This window comes from Lichenostomus cassidix, chromosome 7, assembly GCF_008360975.1.
Source record: "Lichenostomus cassidix isolate B80296 chromosome 7, HeHo_3.0, whole genome shotgun sequence".
NCBI lineage: Eukaryota > Metazoa > Chordata > Aves > Passeriformes > Meliphagidae > Lichenostomus > Lichenostomus cassidix.
The window spans coordinates 5,158,085-5,181,915 of record NC_139488.1 but is presented as its reverse complement, the minus strand read 5'-3'; the positions used below and the strand labels follow the sequence as shown (position 1 = coordinate 5,181,915).

General features: G+C 46.4%; 1 protein-coding gene across 1 annotated transcript in view; it reads right to left on the bottom strand.

Annotated features, from left to right (window-relative positions):
* The window catches only part of SLX9 (SLX9 ribosome biogenesis factor), a 38,500-nt gene extending 16,918 nt beyond the window's left edge, over positions 1-21,582 (bottom strand). The window contains exons 1-2 of the mRNA XM_085065956.1: positions 21,425-21,582; positions 20,119-20,227 (exon numbers count right to left, since the gene is read on the bottom strand). Of these exons, the coding sequence (XP_084922082.1) occupies positions 20,119-20,227; positions 21,425-21,547 (232 nt within the window). The 5' untranslated portion in view covers positions 21,548-21,582. The remainder of the gene's footprint in view (positions 1-20,118; positions 20,228-21,424) is intronic.
* Between the last annotated feature and the right edge of the window lie 2,249 nt (positions 21,583-23,831).

Here is a 23,831-nt window from a genome sequence, read left to right as displayed (position 1 = left end):
TTAAAGGAAGCTGGACACCCACAGGACACCATTAAATGTTCAGTGAGGTTTGTCTTCCAGTAGAAATGTACAGGGCTGCCACACCAAAACCAAAGCCCACAGAAAGCCCATCTAGGCAAACAGGGAGAGGAGAAGGCAGGAGAATCATTTCTGTTCCCAGCCTGGTGACCCAAAGCACCTACTTACTAAGCCCTCTCTTCTCCACAGGACACATGAGGCAGAGATTGGACAGATCCTCTCCTTCCATCAGTTGAGATGAAATAATTCAGGGGCATAGCAGAAGGCAGAGAAGAGCTGGGCAAGGAGAGAAGTCTCCCTACCATTACTTCCTCAGTGTCTAGTTTGCCAGAAGGGCATTAAATACTTCACTCCAACAACTTCTATTTGAGAAGCAACTGTGCTTATGCCAGTCAGTGCTTTCCAGAAAAATCTGAACCTATGACTTTTCAAACATGACAGCTGACCCAAAAGTAACATCCAAGCCTGATCTCTGCATCCCTTCATCTCTCATGGCAACTATTCCAAGAGCACCATGGACTCGAACTTGTCCAAACTAGGATTGCCTAAAATTTATTCCTGAAGCCCTCCCTTCTTCACAAATGTCCAGAAATACAATGATACAATGAAAGCACATGTGCAAAACTGTGAGAAATCCTAGAAAAATCTTTGAAGATCCAGACAAGTGTTCTTCCCAGCTAACAGCTTCCCTGCTTCTTCATTGGAGATTTGCTATATTAGCATCTAAAGGGTGTATTGCAATCCAGACCTGAGGAAAGGGATTTGCTGGATGGCCCTGACTGAATGCAGCCTTCTACCACTGGCAAGCAGCTATCTCAGGCTGCCTTTTCAGCAGAGAGGATACTTCATCAATAGGAAGGACCACCCTGCCACCATCGTCCAAAGAGCTGCATAGCTCAGGGACAAGGAGGCTGAAATGTCACACCTCTGCTTTCCCCCACTTCCTCAAAAAAACTTCCATCAGGCAGAAATAGTTCTTTAGCATCTATAATCCAGCTGGGATTTCACCAAAACACATATTTTAAAAACAAGTCAGGCAACAGTCAAAAAGCCTCAGTGTATTCAGCCACACCTAACGCAGGGAGCCCTCAGCCTTGGCTGGGTCATGCATCAGGGAAAGAGCCCTGATTTCATTTAATAAACTCTCTGTTCAGTAAATCTGCTTTCCTGGCCAACTGGCAGCCTCTTCCACCACATGCCTCTACAGGCAACATCTCCAGAACACCTCTCCAAGGTCTCTGTATGCCAACCCCCCACCTACTGCTAAAGGCATGGCGATACACTCTCAAATTCTACAGCGACGCTGGCAAGATGCTTGGGGGTGTTTTGGGGATCAGTGAAGAGGTCTGGAAAGTGCTGACCTCCTCCAGGGAATACAGAAAGCAGTATTGGATTGCTTGGCTCTAATGGAACAAAAGAAAAAAAAAATCAACTGTAATCGACTTCTGTGTTAATAACACAGAGCCTGGGCTGTTTCCTCTGGAAAGATCGACATGGAATGTGAAACAGTATCAATACCAGGGGCAGTATCAACACATGACATTTGGAAACTTGGCACAGAGACAACAGCAGGCAGACTCCAGAGCAGCTCAGGGTGCTGGTAAATGAGAGCTTAGCCATGGCTTAGCTTACCCAAGCATTTGCTGCTGGTTCTTCCACCCTGCCTCCCCCAGGTCCTGCACACAAACCCAATGCCCATGCACCAAGAACAGCTTCCTGCTCCTTTAATGAGCTGAGCAAAACCGAGGGAGATGCATGATCAGGAGCACAGGGAACTCTGTGAGACAGCTGGACAGATCTTTCAGACTTCAGCCCCGAGGTCTAAAGTGCCCATAATCTATTTTAGACAGAAGTTAAAATTTATCAGTAGCAACATATCTCTAGGCCAACTGTTGCCCCTATTCCAGCCTGACAAGAATGAGCACACAAGCACTCCCAAGTCCCCAGGACAGGTTCACAACCAAGGACAGAGGGAATGTCTGCAGAACCTCTCAAGGCTGGAGAAACAGTGGATGTGGCACTGGTGGTTATGTACAGCTTTCTGCTTCTGCAGTTCACTAGTTTGCTTTTCATAACCATTATTAGGCACTGGATGTTTAAAGTACCCAGCTAAGCATTTTGAGGAAAGTGCTGCTATATTCCCAACATTTTCCCTGTTGGCTGCTGTCAAAAGATGGGAGTGCTCAATTTGGATACCCTTTTGTTCTGACACAGCACACCAGCTCCTGTGCCAAGCCTCGTGGGAAGGTGGGGAAGATCTTGTCACAGTAAGAGATTCAGCAGTGACAGCACCAACCAAGCCATGAGAAACAAGAGAAACATGAAAATAATTGGTTGACCCACTCCAACCCTCACCTTGCAAACACAGCTCTCTCACACACAGGAACCATAGAGAAACATGTGTCTGACCATGAGAAAGAAGAAACAAATTCCCTGATCAAACATTCCAGCACCAATGCCCACTCTGATTGCAGCCTGGAAGCACAAAACAGAAAAAGTGTGAGAAACAGCTCAGGGGTCAACATCAAATGGCAGGTTTTGACCTGCTCTAAAACCAGCTCATCAACAGCCTGAAAAATCTTCCTTCCTCCCCAATTTCACCTTCTTTAGTATTTCTAGCCACAGATTTCTTAGCTGGGTTCTGCCTCTTCCCAAGGACCTAATTAGAAGAACAGCCAGCCACAGCTCCACAGGGAAAAAAGACAAAGACAACATGGCATGGGAGAAGGGAGGTGACCAGAGGCAGGACCTGGCATGACACCACAACTTTGATTTTTTTGATTTCCCAGCCAAACTCAGGACTCCAGAAGAGCCCTGTTGTTAGACAGAGGGTAAAGGAGGGGAGCAGCTGGCAGAGGTCACCTACAGAGAAACCTGGATGCACACTTTGTGTGTCCCACATCTGTCTGTTAAACAGTTATGATGAACACTGCTACAAGATCTCTTCCTTCTCTTCTTCCCTACAGACTGAGATACAGCTGTATGGTTTAGCCTGCTGTGGCACAAGTGCTTCCTTTCTCCTCCTAGGGTCCCATAACTGTCCCAGGAATGAGCTTTCCACCATGTCTGCAGTCCTCTCTTACTTTCATACTCCTCTTTAGGGGTACTGGAATGTCAACACCTCTGCCTCAATACTCAGAAAGGAGATCTTGAAAAAAGATTAGGCTACCAAGACTACACAACAAAAAACTATCAGCTCAAGACTATTGGGAAGCTGCTGGTAAGAGGCTGTGCAAGCCCACCCAAAGATGCAGCGGCTTTCAGACACGCATAACAAGTAAGAAAGTATCCAAACTGGCTCCTGGAGAGCTGCTGACATGAAAAAAATCACACAGAGATGTCTGGACACTAAGTTTTCCCCTGCATGGGCCTCAGGAAAGATAAAAAAATAGAGCAGATAAGCATAACATTTGGAGACACACATCTCTGTGTCCTGATTGTCACAGTCCTACAAGTTACACGTTTTGTGTTTGCAAACAGCAGATTCCTAACTGGTCTCAGGCACATAACAGAGCACAGGATACACATCAAACCAGTGCTACTCCCTCAGCCTCTCCTTTGCTCTGTGCAGCCCAGAGCACCTATTGAGAGAGGACTATGTGCCTCTAAATTGAAGATGCAAATATCACAGAAACCTCCCTTCAGATGCACACATGGGAATTTTACACAGCCTGAATTGTAGCACAAGCAAACAAACAGAAGAAAATAGAATTAGAAGGGGACTCAGTGCTCTGGTCTGCTTTGTGAATGGGCATGACATGAGAAGGAAGGCTTGGGCAGAAGGCCACATGATCTAAGACTCTGCAGTGTGCAGAGACCAGGCTCCAGGAAGGCCCACACTGGGAGACACAGACACATCCTTTGCTGGGACAAAGAGGCACAGAGAAAGTTCCAGCCTATTCTAATGAGTTCCTAGTGCCTGATCCTGGGCAACCAACAAAGAGAAGTTAAAAAAAGCCTTGTCCCACCTTATGCTCTTTTTGATGAGTTTTCAGTGCTGTCCTAGTTAATCCAGCCAGTCCCTGACCTTTCCAACAGATCCCTGCCACTGCTTTCCAAACAGTGGCTCTTTCCCAGCCTCCAGTTACCCTTTTTTGAGGGCAGCAGAGTCAGCATTTCTATTACTTACTATATTCTTGCCCTGTTTGCTTGGTCAACTGTACTCTCTCCTCCCTAGTGCTAAGTAACCAACATTCCCAGTCTTGGCCATAGGCCTTATTTTTCAGACAAAACCTACACATCCTATCCTGAAGCAAGAAACATGGAGCAGATGCCTGATATCTTACAGAAAGGTGCATTACAATTCTGTACTTGACCTGAGATAGCATTGCCAGCAAACTCCTGCCATGCACAGTGGACAAATTTCTTTCTGTGTTCTTTTTTTCCTCACCAATTAATTCCATGATAAATCTGAAGGACAGCAGGAAGCACAGGAAAGAAGAAAGTAAGTACAGACTAATGACTGCAAAACAGACTGGGAAGATAGAGCAATTTTCAGGCAGTTACAAAAACACTACAGGCAGAATGGACAAAAAAGCCCAAAGCTTAACTTGTACCCCAGAAATATTTTAATCAGCTGTTCTCAGTTTCAGCAGGTCTGCCACAGAATTGCATTAAAACCATGTACAAGGTCAGATTCTTAACACTTTCATTCCAGTTTTTAAATTGCAGTAGAAATACTGTAGTGACAACTTCATGCTAACATAGCCGAGGGGCAGAGTGACTGCATGAATTTAGGACTAGGATCAGGACAGAAACAAAAAAATTCTACTTTGGCATTGCTTAGCTGTACCATTGGCAGCCCCTCAGCCCCATCTCCAGTTGCAGCTACAGGAGACAAAAAAGGCACTGAAACTGGGCTGGAGGAACACCCACTGGAGCATCCATGGGCAGCCACTCTGGCCTTTCACCTCGTCTGGGCAGCCACAGGCAGAGGCTACACACCAGCATCTCACAGGGCATTAACAGAAGGCACTTGGAGGACTTGAACTGGAGCCTTGGCATTCAGCTTTACCACCACCAAAGAGCACCACTGGGCTAAGAACACATCCCAGGCCTGACCACAGCTTCATGTAATGCTCAAGTACAGAGTGCCTGCATGTAGTACCTCCAATGTATTTTTATTTTGGAGGATCTGCTTTGAATCCATGTGGGTTCCAGAAATCCAGAACAACTATCTGCAAGAAGTCCTGCCATTTACCTGCCATTTTCATTAAGATCTTTGCCCACCTTGAACCCAGAATCTTCTAGTTTGTTTTTTTCCCACTTACCTCACTGGAAAAGACTGGGAATAAGTGTCGTTTCTGTGGCAATCCTATTTGATTGAACTCCATCAGCTCCTCTTTTCTCACAGTCATCTTTTCCAAGCAAAAGAGCTCTGATCCATTGAATCATTGCTCATATCTCACACCTTTGGTATCACTGCTGAAAACCTGATCTGCAGATAAATGTGAATGCTCAGGAAGGACAGCACTGACTGCAGACACCACTGTGAGCTCCTATACCTCCTCTGAGGTGAGGCATGTGTACTTTTCCTGCCCCTGTGCTAAGGAAACTCAGTGAACTCAGATGAATATTCACATCCCCAAGGACTTGGGCAATGCCTACACCCCAGCAGACTGAAAAGCAGAACTAGAGTTTCTAGAGACACTTTCTGAGTGCTCCAATCAATTATTTTTATGAAGTAATTATTCTGAGCCTCAGTCAGAGCTTTAGGACCATGGCAAAATTTCCACTGTGTTGTTTTAACTGTTGATTAATTCTCCTCTCCCAGCACTCCTCCTTGGATTCTTTAACATGCCTAGTCTCAGGCTCCCCATGGCCTGGGTTAGTTTCCCCACTCACAACACTCCATGCATTGACAGGGAAATGAAAAAAGTAATCACATGTCAGAGCTTGCCCTTGATTGTTAAGTCTGTATGGCAGATTAGTGCAGTGTGCTCCCCTCCCCATGCTGCCCTATCTATTGCACAACCATACGTCAAGGAGTTAATCCCACCATCTGCAGCTGTCAGAGCTCCTACACTCCAGGAAACCCACACACCTGCAGTTTGGGAGCACTGAGGAAACACCAAGTCCAGCCACATCTTCCACCACTGACCAGCCACATATCAAATGTAATAATATTCATTTATTTTACCTGACACTCTGCTTAGGCAAAATATACATAGTAATTTTAGATTCAGACATAGAAAAGAGTGCCACAACTCAGCCTGCATAGCACCAGCAGACTTTCATTATGTACATTTAAGAACTGTTAGCTCAATCTAGTCACATTCTGATCAGTCAGTTCCAACTGCATCTTAGGTGGCTTTATAAACTGCTGCACACACAGAGGACTAAAACACTAACATACAGTAAGAAGGAGGGTGAGTACACCTGGGAAAGCTTCCCAAATAGCTTGTGACAGGCATATGTTTCATCTCCAGCCCCCAGCTCAGTTGGGCAACAACACACACACAGGATCAGCAATGCAGAACACTTCCCATTCTTCCGCTCTCTTTTTAGGAGCACATATAGCAGATTTGGGAAGTATTTGAAGAATGGAGCTGGGAAAATAATTGCCTGGAGAAGTACAAGACATAAAGTCCTTGCTGCTCTGGTCTGTGATTGGGGTGGAGATGAAACTCTCAAAATCTACTGAAGCTTAGCATCTGCTGCACCCAGGTACTCTTTCATATCCCACAGGAGCACACAGCCCTCCCAGCTCAAAGGGCTTAATGCCTAGACCAGAAAGATGACTTTTTTTACCACAGCACTGTACAGCTGAGTAACATAGATAAGTAACTGTTTCACCACAAGGTCAAGACAAGCTGCCAAGCAGAAGTCCCTAAAGGACAAACCAAGGTGATCCTGTGGCTGCATGAAGCCTCTGTGTGATAATAATGGCCCTTTAACCTTGAAATGGTCAAACGTGACACAGTGAACTGCTGGTTTTGATGGTTTTTTTTTTCCATGGTGGTGATGCTGATTACACAGTTCAACAAGCCTAGCCCATGAAAACACTCATTCCCAGGTGGTGCCCAAGCACATTAAGTCTCCTTCCCTCTTCCTGGGAGCACAGACTGCCCTGTGAGTGGAACTGGTCCAAGCACTGCTTCACCATCTCTTCCAGCTGCCACTGCCATTTCTGGTGGCTGCTGCTTTCGTTCTGTCTCAACTCTCTTCTGCTTCAGCCGACAATTCAGAGCTCCCAAAAGCCCTGAGGCACCAACAGGATCACCAGCTCTGCCATCTTACACAACACAGACACTCACACAGCATCTTCCCCCGTGGCCAGACCTACATCCACACCCCCTCCCAACTCCACCTCTGGCTCCAAGGACACAGGGCACAATCCCACTACCCCTTGACAGACCCCAGTGATCACCACCTCACTGCAGACCTCCTACAGCATTCTTCATTCCTGGCAAAGCTGGGTTTGCCCCCTGTCAGGGAACTCTTTGCTTGCCCACAATGACTTTTGCACAAGACTTGTTTTTCAAACAAGGTCTCACAGCAAGCCTCTCTACTCCAACATGCCTATTTGGCTCACTTAAATGCAGAAGAAATCTTTTTAAAAAGGAAAATCAGGATCTGGGCCCCTCTAGGAGAGGCAGAAGCTGTTTTGTTGGGGTTTTTTTCCTCCAGCCCATCACCTCTTCCCCTTTTCTTTATCTGAACCTTGCAGGTTTGCCTTGGTCACCCATCTTGGAACGACATTTTCCTGGCAGAATCTATTTTAAAGCAAGCAAAATTTTTTAAAAATGACAGGGCTCTGCCACTTTGTACTTGATGCTCTCCCCTGCCAGCAGCACAGGCAGACAATAAAGTCTCATTTACACTGTCTGCACTAGCACAAACAGGTCCAGCCCCATCCACCCCACGCAGAGATGAGATCAGCAGCTGCCAGCACAGAGCTGTGGCAAGAACACCCAGGATGTTAAAAGAAATAACAGGGGATGGCAAAGGAACAGAGTATCATGAGTAGGTGCTTCTCTGACACACCGAGCTGCCAGACATTCGGCATTGCCTTGATCTTCTCAGCTCTGGGACTGCAGCAGCAAACCTTGAGACTGCCCATCCCCCATATCTCTCGTTCAGTATCCTCAGGCTTACAGGGGAACAAGGACTGCCATCCTTCCTGTGAACAAAGTGCTCCCTGAACAAAAAGCTACACACCCCTTCCCAAGTACTGTATGCAATACTTAGGCTCACCACACCCAAAAAACCGCACCTACTGAAAACACCTGCATCCCCAACAAAATGCCATGTGGGTTCCCAGAAGAGAGAGACTTTCACTGTAAAAGGGAAGCCAGCAGATCTTTCCACATTGCAGGGAAGATGCTGGCAGGAAGAGTGTTTCTCTGCATGAAGAGGGCTGTGGCATGAGCACTGTGCCTGCTAATTTCCTAATATGGATCACAGTCCAATGGATTTAGATCCACACGCCTACAGACTCATCATGTTTCTCACCTGGCATAAGACTGAGTTTAATCTTTTTACCCCGCTGACAGGATATTAATTTTACCTAATGGCCCAAGAGCTGCCAAGAGCTATGAGCTATTATTCACATTTTTCTGGCTTTGTTCAGCTTTCCTTCCCTGATGAGGAGCTCCCCATTAGTCCTGACTTTGCTGAGGTGTCACAGCATGACGTGAAGAAATGCCAGCTACATGGCGGATCCCAAACCAAGAGTGCAAAGCACACTCTGGACTTCTCCAGGAGGAGGGACTGCTCCAAGCTACTGTGCCAGGAGCAACGTTTGTCAGTGTCAAGAAGGCTGTTCCATTTCAGCAGTTTGTGGGTTTGGATATTGCCACCCTAAAAATAATTCGGGGCAGAAAGCAGCAGCCAAGTGTATGCTGCTGTGGTACAGCCTCCATGCATGTGAGGAACACAATGCACCCACCAAGTCCTGAGGGACCTAACCCTTTGGGTGGACATGTGAACCTTTGGGTAGAGGGCAGGGAGATAAGGAAATCTGCAGGATGTCAAAACACACAACACATTGCGGGTAAGAGAGAAAGGTGGCCTGTCTCCCCCTGCCAATCCTCCCACCTGCTCCACCATGTCAGGCCAAGGAGCAAAGACGAGTTAATAAACCTTTGCTTCTACTGAGGATCTTCCAAAATCAGTCAGCTGTTGGAAACCAATGGCTGATGCTGCTAAAGCTAAAAAAACCTAAAAAATTCCTGCTATTCCAGCTGTCTTGAACCAGCTTAGCTCCTCCCAAAGTCAACAGCATGTAAAATATTACCAGTAAGATGTGCAGGGGAGATGTTCACTCCTAGCCAGGATTTGTACACAGCTCTTTCAGCAACCTGAAACACACTGGCTACAAAGTCAGTGCTACAGCCTTCTTCTATGGATGTTACATAACAAATAATGCATTTTAGGTATTGTGATGCTGAACTCCAAATCCCAGCCTCTCTCAGCCTTTAAAGACAGTGCCATAATTATTCATTTTATTTACATTCCAGAAGATGGTGAGGGGTGTACTATCAGATCTCATTTAAAGATTACTTACAGATGAAGCAAGACTGGTTCTTTAATATTTTCTTCAAGCAGAAAAAGGTAGTAAAGCAAGACTGGTTCTTTAATATTTTCTTCAAGCAGAAAAAGGTAGTAGCAGCAGCTGGAGTGCAGCAAATAAATCCATAGATACATATGGACATATAGGTCAAATAAGAATTAGGCTGAGCAAAAAACAAGTTAGCTGAGAAACATTCTTTTGGCTGTTTTTCCACATACTGTGCTGACCATTTGTGGATTAATCTTAGAGAAGCTCTCTCTCATTGGAGCCTGCAACCCTCCCAAGCTTCCAAGAAGCAAGTTTTACTATAAATATTCCATGTTTCTTTACACAGGCTAAGGTTTTCATATGAGCATTGTTGTTTGGTACACTTAATGTACCAGGAAAAACTGAAGGAGAAACTGGAAAATTTTGTTCTGTGCCCTGCAGAGATGAAAAATATCATTCAAAAATACAGACCTGACCTAGAAAAAGGAAGAGTTATTCTGCTGCCCTCTAATGAGCACATCTAACATCTGAAAATGAACACTCTCAAAAGAGATCTGTTCTGCACTGCCACAGGTACGTCCCCTTGTGCTACAGAGCTGTCAGCAATGCAGGCACAGCTGGAGCAGCACCTCCCACACAGCAAAGACAGGCAGAAGAAACACCTGCATGGGCCCAAGGTCTGTTCTGTACTTCCCTGAATGTAGACTGGAGTATCTGGCTGTGTCCTGTTCTGTTCCCTTTCCTTGCCTGAATAGAGGGAGGGGAGAAGTTCCTAATTGTGACCTTCAGGACAGAAAGGCCACAATGAGAGGTATCCAGGAACCCCAGACATGTGAAAGAAGGACTTACTTAATCACCTATGAGCATCAATTAACAGCAAAGGAATTAAGTTCTCACTCAAGGGTGTCTCTGCATCTGCACAATGCTCAGAAGACATTCAGTTGAAAAAAGCAGTAAGGAAGGCAGAGGAACAGCCATGGAGCAAGAGTTCTACCTGATACTGAGTTTCATCTGGGTTTTTACTGAGCTACTGTGATGCTGTGGGTTGACCTCAGCCAGCTGCCAGGTGCCCACCCAGCTGCTCCCTCCCTCCTCAAAAGAACAGGGGAGAAAAATAAGATGAAAAGTTTGTGGGTTGAGGTAAACAACAGGGAGATCATTCATCAACTACCATCACAGGCAAAACAGACTTGACTCAGGGAAAATTAATGTAATGTATTGCCAATTAAAATAGAATCAGATGGTGAAAAACAGACACTAAAACACCTTCCCCCACCCACCCCCTTCTCAGCTCCACCCCTTCATTCTGACTTCTTCATTCCTGGCTCCCTTGAGCAGAGCACTGGGCCAGGGAATGGCATTACAGTCACTCTCTGCTGCTTCCTCCTCCTCACACTAACCCACTGTGGTCCTGCTGACTGGAGCACCTCCTCTCCTGCCCCTGGTCTTCAAAGTGCTCTCTCACTTCTTTTCTACTCCTTAATTCTATGTTTTCCCAGAGCCAGCACCATTGTGCCTGACAGGCTCACTCTGGCTGCCCTGGGTGCACTGAAGCTCTTTGGACCTGACTGTGCCCAGATTGTGACAGCTCTGGTTTCTGTCCTGCTACCAACACCTTGCCACTTACACCCAATGCAGGCAAACAGGCCAATGCTCTCAGTTTTGGAGAAGAAAATACACAAAGAAGTTATAATAACCCCCCACAAACAGTATCTAGACATCTGTATGCTATTTCCATAAATAAAAACCCACTCAGGTACTGGCACTAAAACAACAAGCACACCTGCAGCTGCAGAGGAGCACATCTAAGCCCAGCCCTACCTAAGCCCAGCCCTGCAGTCACAAATACTGGCATCAATCAAAAGCAATAGCCAGAGGCTTTGCTGAGCACAATATAGAAGTGTAGCTGAACAAAGCAATTTAAAATTGTGATTTCTGGCAGCAGAATTCCTGCAGCCTTCCCATGCCTCCCTGTCAACAGGCACACCAGGTTATTTCAACTCAAAGCACATTGCAAAATAACTGCTGCCTGTACAGACACAGCCTGTACCCATGGCAGCTGGAAATGTCCTCTCCATGCTGAAGAAGCCCATTCCTGTTACATAAGAACACTCAGTGACCTGAATTTACAAATAATCTTGGAGAGGAAAATAGACATAAGGAAAACAAAGTTTAAAAGCCACAGAGCTAGGAAATGCAACAGAGGGCAATCAGCCCAGAGCACGTACATGCACAGCCACACCATGCACGAACATCCTCAACATCCATCAAAGCCAAAATTCTTTAAGGAGATCTGTTGATTTGCTGTGTGTTCTCCAAACAGTCAACAACACAGCACAAGCCAGTCAGGAAACAAGTTTGTGTGCCCCATTTTCCATCAGATTTCCCGCCTGGGACTCTTTCAAACACCATATTTCAAAGAAGTTGATAATCAGTATCACTAAGCACCTTCCAGCTCACAGTCCCTTCTTGCTTGAAGATCTGCTTGGATAGCCTATTCTTCCGCAGCAGGACTTTCTCCAGAATTTTCTGTGGTTAGCCTTATGGAACATTTGCAACACTGCTAGTTCAGTCTAAATCTGTCCAAATTACCACTTGAAACAACCCAAAATATTCCAGCACCCACTGCATTTAATCCTTGCATAGCTGTGTTTCCCACATTTAGCCCAAGCAATGTACATTAAGATTTACAGTGTTAAAAGCTTCATTTAAAAAAAAAAAAAAACAAACCAACAAAAAACCCTTTCTACAAGCCACTTGACTAAAAACCTAAGCCCAAATTAGATGCTGTTACCAGCTATGCCACACATGAGCATCAGTAGTGCTACTCTGAAATGCTGAAGGTGATAAACAGATCTTCAGCTGACACATGCATTCCCACTCGAGCATAAAGAAAACCTTGGTCCATAAATAGCCCACAAAGACCGGAATAAAGGATAACTTGCATACAATAGAATAATAATATAGATCTCCCTAGGTCTGAATGACAGATATGAACTCTTCAGATCTCCCTGTAACACAGCCTGTAACTCAGGAAGACCCACATTAGCAGGGCAGAGATTTATCTCCTGGTAAATCAGAAATGTCATTTATGTAGCAAAGAAGTTTGTGGGAAAAAAAAAAAACAAACAAGCAAAACAATGTTTCTCACGTAGGCATTTCCCAGAGGTGTTAGCAGAAGGCTGACTTATTCCTGCGCCTCAAAAACACATCAAGACAAGTCAGAAGGGGCAACCCAGAAGAGGGAAATCTTCATGCCACCCACCCTTCACCAGCCTCTACTGATTTTCTAAACAGTGTCTATTAAACTCCCAGGACATGTATTTCAGAGAGATACCTGACAGCCTGACACAACACCGTACCACTGCTGGTGACAAGGAAAGGGCTCTGCCTTCCAGAGCTATCAATCCGCCCTTTCCACAAGCGCTTCCTCACTCCTCTTGGGATTTGGTTTCTCAATTCCTGTAGTGTTAAGCCATCCCTCTCACACCCCACGAGGGGTTTCATTACTGGGACTTGTGCTGGGAGGCCCCTTTGGCACCAGTGCAGAGCCGTTCCACCTCTCTCTTTGTAGAATTTATAATTTTATAACTCAATTATGTCAAAGCTATAATATTAGTACAGCAAAGACAAGGACTTCAGTTCATAACCCTGTTTTGTAACGCTGCAGCTTCAGTACTCTCCTAAGCGGTGCTTATCTATTTTTGTGTAAATAAGCATGTCCAACAATTTTAAATTCATTTCACAGAAGAATACCAGGCTAGATTAGTATCTTTTTAAAGCTCCAGGAATCATGATCACACAGAGCAAGACATGGCATGACATACAACTGTCATGCCCCACCACACCTGGGCAGGAAGGCAAGGGGGCACACTGCCCCCAAATTTAGAAAGCCCTTCAGTGGCACAAGGCACTGCTATCTTTGACCTAAAAAGATCATGTTTGAGCACCCAACTTTTACCAAGGCTGGAAGAAAGCTTTGCAAAAGCACAGAACAGCATCTCAGGAGCTTCTCCAAAGAAATCTCCAACCCCTCACCGAGCCATATCCTCCTCTCCAGCCACCAAGCAGCACGGCAAGGCTGCTCCAGGGCAGGCACATATCTTACACCAGTGCTGCTGGTGAGCACTACACAGCAGGCACAGCCAAGGAACCAAGCAAAATAAGAAACTAGAGGGATCTGACACATCCTTCAAACTCCTGGGACTCATTTCAAGCTTTTCCCACCAAAAGCCTCCTCCCCTGGAGCAGGCTGCAAAACATTTTGGAACGTTTGGGCTCTCTGAAAAATGTTTGTGTAGTGCTCAGTATCCATGACCACGAGCTAATTGAAGTCTTTTGGTTTTTTAATGTTAGTTTTAGGAACACAGACTTAGCCACAGCTAGAGGGAGGGAAAGAAAACAAAAAAGTTAATTAGTTCCATAAATATTAACACAACTGATTCCTGTGATCTGGCAGAAGGCACTCACAACATGGAAATGCTCTTTTTGCGGAAGGGAAGTCAAAGCACTGAAAACAGTGCAAGTTTCAGACGCTCATTTACTGCTTCTCAATTAATTGCACTGAGTTTAATTAAAGTAGAGCTTCCCACAGCTATTCTCACAGCCAGCACCACGCCACACAGACAAATTGTTAAAGCAACATTAAGCAGTGTGGATTTTTTACCTTTTTTTAAATTATTATTTAAGGCACCAATGTCTTTAGCTTTCAGTAGGATCCCCACTCCACAATCTCCCAGGAGATACCCACAGCAGGTCTCTTCTGTTCTCCATTTCAACCAGTCCCCACAGCTGTTCACCACTGCTACAGAACTTGGTCAATGTGACTCCTGGAGTAACATCCCACTGACTTTAATCCTTTGAACCAAAGGAACAGAAAAACCCTCTGGTTTCAAGGCACATAGTTGGAAACTACAGAATCTGTTTGAGGTGTCCTGTAGACTGAGGTTGTCTGACCTCACCAGAGAGGCTTCCCACACCATAAACCACTATCTCAGCTCCTCTCAAACACAGTGCAGTTTTCTAACAGCCTCTTACAAAACTCCCAGACACCAAATCTGCCCTTAAAAGGTGATTTTGCATTGTCAAGATAAAAGCAGGTCCTAATGATGCAGTCAAAAAACCAAATTAATTTCAGTCGAACAGTAAGGAATAAGGAATGTACAGTAATTTGCTACCTAAAGCAATTTACCCAGATAAGGTAAACTGCCATCTGTCACTTTATCAAGCTACCAGGGTGGCCAGCATTGGGCCTGGGGGAGAGCTAAAGAGTTTAATCCCTACACAGCATTTTCCCTTCCCTGGGAACTTTTCCTTTCTTACAAATTCTGTTATTGGAGGTTTCAAGCACTTTCACGCAAAATGTCAGAAGCAACACCAGCTTATGGTGGGAAGCCCTTTGAGCTGAGAGCTGCACACTCAGTCCTGGGACACATCCTTGACCTGTGCAGGTGACACAAAGGACACAGACAGCTGCAGAACGGGGTGGAGAGAGGGGAGAGCTAAAGCAAGAATTCCCAGCTCAAACACCTGCTCCTCCCAGGGCAGCACCCACGCTCCCATCAGATATTTTCAAGGACATTAAAATGGTTTCAGTGCTACACCACCAAGGGCACCACCAACAGCTTCAGGGAGAGCATTTCACCACTCCCCAAATTCACAGCCCAAAGCTTGGGCAGCTAATAAAAAAAGACAGATGGAGGGGGAACACCTCATCACTTGGGTCTAGCACAGCACACAGGCATTCTCAAGGAAATTTCACGTGCATGTTGGAGGTGCTGCAGCCACTCCCTGCCATCCTCAGCATGTGGAGCAAGCAGCCCGTTTCCACCCCTTCCATCTGAGCAGTGCTACGGTGGGGAACAGCTTGACGAAGGCGTTCTGCACAAAACAAACACAAGACAGGCCTGACAGCTGCCAGCACAGAATGAAAAGCTGAAAAAAAGCAACAGAATTGTGAGGATCCAGCAGCTTTCCACACCAGCAATGTGAATGACCAACACAAGCAGATTTCAAAATTCCACAAGCATGCATTAAGAAAAAGCAGCAGAGGTTTAGAATTGATATTCAGAAAGGATGCATTCATTAAAACAAACAGAATTAATTTTTATTTTTTAATCCTTCAATTGTTGAACACTGTAGTATGCCAGAAGAGTGAAAAAACCCAAAACACAGAATCAAAACAGAGGGAAGGTGATCAGGGATGAGGACAGAAGAGGAAGAACCATAATATTTAAAGGCAATAAACAAGCAGAAATCCAATCAGTAGACAGGAATAAACCATGGGACACAAAGACTGGCATCCTGTCAAGACCTCCTGAACAGTAATGGGGGCTTGGTCATGGCTGAAATTCTTCCAGCAACACTGGAGTGGATCCACTGCAGGGGTAACCACAAGTCTAGACACTGCAGGAACAGCCATGTTGTCAGAGGAGAGGTCTTACAGCGACTCTACAACATTCTGGTACAACATCCATTAAAAAAACCCCAAACTGTAAATCATACCTCATGAAGCTAATGCAGGACCACAATGCCAACCAAGTACAGCTTTTCTGCTTCCCTTGGAGGCTAGAAAAGGAGAACAGAATTGGACAAGTGCATGCAGAGCCCAAGCAGAAGGAAGCAGATAAGGTGACAGACCCAGCAGATCTGGAACTCCAGAGCAGAAGCTGAGGTGCAAACCAGAAGGGATCTGTCAGTGACTGCAGAGGGAAGCTTAGTAACAAAAGAAACTCATAGAGAACCTCAGAAAGGGGGAAAGTAAGGCTGCACACAGCCTGCAGACCCCAGAAATTCACTGCTGTCAGTGAATTCCTTCTTAGTCTGATTTTATTCCCTCCTATTTCCCACAATTCTTCAGAAGGAGAAGGGAATCTCTTCTGTGAGATGCTCAGTCATTTCCCTCCTCTACCCCCCTCTGTGCCAGGGCCTCACCACTCTCATTGTAAAATGCAAAGTCTTTCTTTATGTCCAATCCAACCTCAGAGATCAGGACGATTTTGCATCAGGTTTTGCAAACAATTATGAACTTGTTGTTGTCACACTTTTGCTTTCTCAACAACACAGCTTATCACTCTTCCCTTCTGGAGTAGCTGAAAATAAAGCAGGAAACTACCAATCCAGTTGTTCATATCATTCCACAAGTGGTTCATCATCTGTTCCTAAAAAAGAGACATTCACAGGCAACTGTTTGTCCAGAGCCAAGCCTGAATAGACCCTTGCTTCAGGGAGCAAACACTGACGAAGAAAAGCCAAAGAAAACAACAAAAACTGAGCAGCAGCAACCCCAATATGACAGGCAGTTATTTCTGACTTGCTAGGAAACATTCAATTCCCATGCTACAGAGGTTCACCCAGATGAGATTTATTCACTCAAATGAGTCACAGACGTCCCTGCGTGGCTTAGATTACAGCAAAGCCTTTGGTTTACATTACGTCAGTGGCTAAGTAAACTATATTGACAGGAAGCAATCACTGAGCAAGAAAGTAACTCGTGGACTGAGCTCCAGCATTCTCAGGGATGGCACTGGCTTTTGTCACCTCTGTGTGTGTGGAAATCATCTGGAACCTGGCGTTAAGCTGAGCTAATGATTAAAGGCAAAAAGCAGAGCAGGGAAAAGCAGTTGCAGCAGGTCTGCTTAAGAGAAAGACAGAGCTCAGAGCTACCATATTAAAATACTTTCCTTTTTAGACCCCTGGCTTTCTGTATGACACCACACAAGACTCACCTACAATTAATTCCATTTTGGTGACATTTTTCATTACAGTTCCACCCTCTCCTTCTCATGCCACAAGGATTACTGATGCCAGAACAGCCTGTGCTGGTACCTCACACTAATCACAAGCACACTGAATCAGCCTTGTAGCTAAAGGAAGCAGATACTTCTACAGGGCACCCTGCCTCAACCAGATGCACCAACAATCCTCAGAAACCCCCAGAAAAACAAGGCCTTCAGGTGGCAAGAACCAACACCACCAGTTTATCCTCCAGAACAAGGGGCCTCTTTCCTTTCAGCCCCAGCACACACAAGCACTCGTGTTCACTGAGATGACCCTGCTAGAGACTATGCACTTTCCAATTTGCACATCGTGTTTCTCCCTGTTCCCTCAAAACCACCACAGCCAAAAGAGAGGCAGAAGCTGGTCACTTACAAACTGAGGAAAACTAAGAGGAAAAAGCTGTAGAGAAAGGTGTCCTCTCTTGTTGGCAACCACAGGCAACAGCCCTCAAGCCCCAGCACAATGGTGGTTTCCTACAGGACTGCAGCCCTTTGGCTCTGACACATCAACACAGGTGTTTCAGGTGAAGCCTTTTATCCCGTGGAGGTAACCACGCTCTGCCGTTGGTTAGTTAGCCCCTGTGATCCTACAAATAGCATCAAATAGCTGCCTAGACCACAGATTTATTTACAGGGCATTACAGTGCTCTCTGTGTTCTCTTCCCCTCCTATTTCCCAACAGCCAATTGGCTTTTTTGACCACTGTTGAGCTCCAAGCTGACACCTTCTAAAGTCTAACCCAATCCCAAGATCTTCTTCAGACTCATTTTTATTTGGAGAGTCACCGAATAAAATAGCGCCAGAATAAAACAGTCACAGAATAAAAAACACAGAAATACCAGCAACCTTGGACAATGTGACTAAATCTTGGATAATGTGAGGCACACATACACACACAGGACAAATATACCTGTTTTCCCAACTGCCACATAGCAGCCTTGGCAGAACAAAAAAACAAAAAACTTCTCTAGCTGTGAAAAGCACAGGAGATAGTGAGCCCACCTACAGTCTGCCAACTTGACCTTCTCAGAGCTTGAAAAGCAAGTGGGAGAGAAGCACGCTTTTGTCTTGTTATTAAATCTTAAAATAGCAATGTGTAGGAGAACCTACCCTCCTGCCCTGTGCACTAAGCTGAGGGGGAAGGGGAGGAAGAAGTGGAGGAAGGGCTAGAGTCAGGCTGAATTTCCTGCTGAACAGGCTCTAAGCTGACCAGAGATGCCAGGAGACAAAGCACAGCTGCCTAGAATCTCTTTTCTAACTCCAGGGTGTCTGCCATTGTATGCACAGCCTAGTTACAGTTCACTGAATTAACACAAAAAAAATGAATTGATTTCCACAACGAAAAAGCCTCTACACGGCTCCAGAGTGAAACAACAAGAAAGGGCACAACGACTTGGGAAAATGTAAAAAAATAATCCAATCGCTTTTTGCCTGGTTGAATTGCAGTTTTGAGCCCCCAAATGAGCAGTTATTTTTAGCTGCTCATCTGGAAAGCGCGTGGGAGCACAAAGCATTGGGGTCAGCATGGCTGTCTGCAGGAAGGCAGCACGTAGCCCAGAGAGAGGCAGCCAGGCACTGCACATCTGCATCATCAGCACCGCACGGGGACCAGCAGCATGGCTCTATTTATAACCCAGACATGTACAGCTGTAGCCTGCAATGAAAGGCTGGGACTGCAGGCTGCCAGCCCCCAACAACATGCTGTCTGATTTAATTAGAGAGGGCAACGTGCACATGCACACACAGATGCATACATGTCCTTTTCCCAGGAGAGCTACCAACAATGTACCCAGTGTTTTGAAAACAATACGTTTCACCAAGGTTTCTGCGCAGAGAGCAGGCAAATGTGTCCTCACACAACCTCCCCACTCCCTCACTCTGTGCCCAAATGTGGCTGGTGGGTAGCTCACCACTGCTCAGGCAACCACTATCTCTTGTGTGATTGATTTGTTCGTAGCCCTGGATAGGAAAACAAAGTCGCTGTAGTATTTATCTACATGAAGAGAAATTAATTTAGTTTGCAAAGAAGGTATTTGGGAGTCACATGCATCTTCTGCATCAAGACAGCTTGCTGTGCTACCAGGCTCTGTCTGGTAGTTTGGTTCTTCTGGGACTTCTTAAACACTTACATACAATCTGTAAGGGTTTGGGATTCAAGTTTCAGATAATTTTTTTGAGATCTTGTAAACATTTGAGATTTTGTAGACAAAACTGCTTTCAGATACAAAGCTGTCTGCAAGTGAGCAGTCAAAGGGAGCATTTCTTTGTTGTGGAACTGGAAATCAAAGGGCTCTATCATGTCCTCCCTCTTCCCACTCTCACTTCCCATACTCCCTATATGCTACAATTCTCCTGCCCAGGAATCCTCTAGCATGGACTCCACAACAGCAAAGGACAGCAAAAGACTTGCTGCAGTCAGGCTGATGTGAGTGAAGCATTGTTGGCACTCAATGAGAACCTCCTGACAAAATACTGGGTTACCAATGGCAGCTGCTGGTGAGGCAAAAGCAGCCAGAGGTGAAGATCAGAGATCAGAGCCTGGGTGTGCTCTTAGTGCTCTCAGCTCTGTCAGTCTTTGGCTGCACAAGGACATCCCACAGATATCCTGAAGCTAGTTCCCCACCTAGGGATCACTAAGCATATCCATGCAGAAGCCCAAAAAACCAAACCAGTTCTAAAAGCCTTTTTGGGAACACAGGAAGCAATGTTTAGGTTGTAATTCCCTGAGCTTCTGGGATAGCCACTGACAGCCACTGCAAATACAGTCCCCAGTGTCTTTGCTCACAACCTGATGTGGCACTCATTTGAAATACAACAAACCTGTTCTGGAGGAAATGATGCTTCTGGAGTCCAAGTCAAGCTTCTTTACTAAGGTATCAGGGTCAATCTTCAGCCCAGAAAATATACCAGAAGACGAGAAGTCCCAGTCCTTATCCAAAAGAAGCATAAAGCAGGAATCAGTATAAACACCACCAAGCAACATTTGTTTAAAAAAATGTTAAAAATGAAACCCAGCACCACCCAGATAGGAATGGTGGCAGTGAGAAGGTGCCTCCCTTGAGCAGGGAAGGGCAGGTAAGGCACCCTACTGTCCTGCTTCATCCCCCCAGCTCTTCCACACAGAAGGAAGTTTCACAAAGTCTCATTTTGGGCTGTTCTGTTCCTAACAGATTCCTGTCTCAACTCAGCCTCGCCTCACTCAAATGCATTCACTCCCAGGAGAGCTGCAAACAGCATCCTTAGGAAAAGACAGATTTATTACAGGTACAGAACGATACAGATAAGCAACAAATGAGCAGATTAGGGGATTAAACACTAAATCAATGGACATTAAGCAGATTCAGTAACTACCAGCAACTCACCAAATCTTCAGCATCATACTTTAAGCATGCAATGCCTCCCTAAGATCTGTAGTAGCTACTCTGGTGGAATTAGAAAAATTTATTACTTCAGCCAACAGTATCTACCAGCACCAACACATAACTTCACAGTGGTATAAATCCAGCTGTATTTGGCATAGGCAATTCCTTCCTCCTCACAAGGAAAGCTTAGGCACCAAAAAAACAGTTACTGATGTAGCATCCTTGCTGTGAGGGGGCTGGGGGATGCACCCAGCTTTAGCCTGAACTGTGTATTCCAAACAAAGCTGGTTAAACGAGAATATCCTAAATAGTTCTGTGTTAACTACTAGCTCCTGTCCACCTGCCCTAACCTAAAACTGAAGGGAGGCACCGCAAAGTCCCCTCCTCTCCCAAGGCTTGCTTGGTAACACCACAGCTGCTGTGATACCACCACAGGAGCAGCACGCTGGGACTGCCACAGCGCTGGAGCAGCTCCTCGTGTCACCTCCCTGCCGAGCCCATGTCACACGCTCCCACAGGTGACCGCAGCGTGGCGAGTACAGCCAGAGCTCCACCAGGGCTTTCCCCGCCAGCAAGGAGCCAGCAAATCCGCCAGGCCCGGGGGGAAGCACGGACACTCCCGGGGCCCCGCAGCAGCTTGTGCGGGGCTGGCGGTGTGCGGGAAGCGAAGCGGCCCTTTCTGCACGGGCAAGGCGACTAGTCACTGCGAGGCGGCCGCCGCCAGCCCCCGCCCGCCGCCGCCCCGCGTGTTCCCGCCCCGGTACCTTCCCGGCCGCCGCGCTCCATCCGCCCGCGGCGGGGCCGGGCCCGGGCTCGGGGAGCTCCCGGGCGGGCCAGGGCCGGGGGGCGGCGCGGTGCAGCCGCGGGCGCTTGGCCTTGCCCACCATGGCGGCGCGGGGCGGAAGGAAGGAAGGGAAGGGGTCGGGCCGGGCTGGCCGCGCCCTCACGGGTGGGACCTTCCGCTGCGCCCTCACCGCGCCCGCCAAATTCGCCTTGCTCCCGGCCACGGGCGGAGCTCGGCTAGCGGTGCTGCGGCAGCCCCGGCCGGCCTGCCCCGGCTGTTCGCTGTGGGGCAGAATGGTGTCAGGGCTGATGGTGGCTTTGTGCTGGTTTTGGCAGCTTTGTGATGCCAGCAGCCCGCGGGTTATTGCGCTGTGGTCAGCTGCAGCTGCCCAGGATGGTTCTTTGGAACGGCCTGAGGGTGTTCGGGGTGCTTAGCTTAAACCCAGACACTCTGTAACACGGTTTTAAATCAGGTGTAAGCCCCTGTAGGAGCTGAGAGCTCTTGTTAGTATTGGAAATTGTATTGCCTAAACTCGTTTTTAATGAGTTGTTTCAGTTACTTGCGCTTTTTAAGTTTCCTCACTCTTACTTTGATCATTAAATCACCAAAACCTTTAGTTGGTTAACCCTGACAAGCTTCAATAAACAGAGCCAAAGACTGTTGAAGATTGGACATCTGGGATCTTAAATTTATGGTCCTTCAAGCACATTGGAGTAACCAGAAGATACCAGAGGAGTTTAAGGCCTCGAAAGTTGAAGACTCCCTGCCTGAGAAAAAGATAAAACAAAGAATGTGGACCAAATTAGCATGAAGAGCAAGAAATCAATAAGCTATAGAGGATAGAATACTGATTAATGAAGAGAATTATGTAATTTAGAACCAATTTACATTAATTTCTATAATGCATAATGTAGCATATATATATAATAATGTATAAATAAGTGGAAAAGGTTTTTTGCTGGGGTCAGTGTGGGGGTTGGAACTTTGTCAGCCACACACACACCTCCTGGCCAGGAATAAAGCTTTACTAACACTAAAAAGACAGTTTTAGAGAGAGTCTTATTTATCCAAACTATTTTGGGGGTTTCTCAGTAACAGTAGCACCAGCCAGAGACCAGGCTGCCACAGTAGGACAGAAAACAATGCTAAAACTTCCTACCAGAAATTATTTATCCAGTTAAAACAGTAGAAAATACCCAGCAATGCCCTAGGGTGCCCAAACACCTGCCAGGCTGCAGTCATAGGTTCAGGTGGACGCTGCACCAAAGCAACCCCAGCCCCAGTTGCACCTTTCCAAACACAGCAGAGGGTGAAATGCAAAGCTGCTTCTCCTTGCTCCGAGGTGAATAAAAAGCTCCAAGCCTGGAGCCACAGTGTGTTTGATCTTAAAAAGCTCTGACAGGTCCTCCCTAGTTAATGCATCTTTGTTTTCCGCATTCTCTGCCCTCTCCATTCCCCTCCAGGCTGTGTTTCCCAGGGCCTGATATTGGGCCATGGAAGTGCACAGCTGGTGACACTCCTTGTGGGTAGCAGGGAAACGCAGGGAGAGGCCTCTGGGAAGGTGATTGGAAAGATCATGGAATCATGGAATATGCTGAGCTGGAAGGGACCCATCAGGATCATCAAGTCCAGCTCCTGGCCCTGCACAGGACACCCCAACAATCTCACCCTGTGACTCAGATCATTGTCCAAACTCTCCTGGAGCTCTGGCAGCCTTGGGGCTGTGCCCATTCCCTGGGGAGCCTGGGCAGTGTGTGAACACCCTCTGAGGGAAGAACCTTTCCCTGATATCCAACCTAAATCTCCCCTGACGCAGGTCCCTGCCATTTCCTCAAGTCCTGTCACTAGACATGAGAGTGAAGAGATCTCTGCTTCCCCTTGGAAGGATGTTGAATATGTGGAATCACATAATGGTTTGGGTTGAAAGGGACCTTAAAGATCATCTCGTCCCACTCCACCACCTCTAGATCAGGTTGCTCCAAGCCTAGTCCAGCCTGACAAGGAACGCTTCCAGGGATGGGGCATCCGCAAGATTTAATGTTTATCAGGGATAGAAAGATTTAGTTTTCATTTGGAATGAAAAATAACAACAGGAACACTTCCCTTATCCTGCTGTAGGCTGGGTGAGCATCATTTAGGAGCAAAGGCCCAAAATCAATTCTGATAATCAAAATCAATGACTCTGGGGAAAATCCACTCTTAGAGTGCCCAGCTGGATGCCCAGCTCCCCACCCCACCTGCTCGAGGGCATCCTGCATAAACCCCAGCAGTCCTGGAGTTAGTGGTGCGGGGGAACAATCCACTCTAGTAAAGATAGTAACCAACAAAAATAAAGGCAGTTAAAATAGGAAAGGGAATGTTTCACAGCTTAAAATGCTTACAGAACA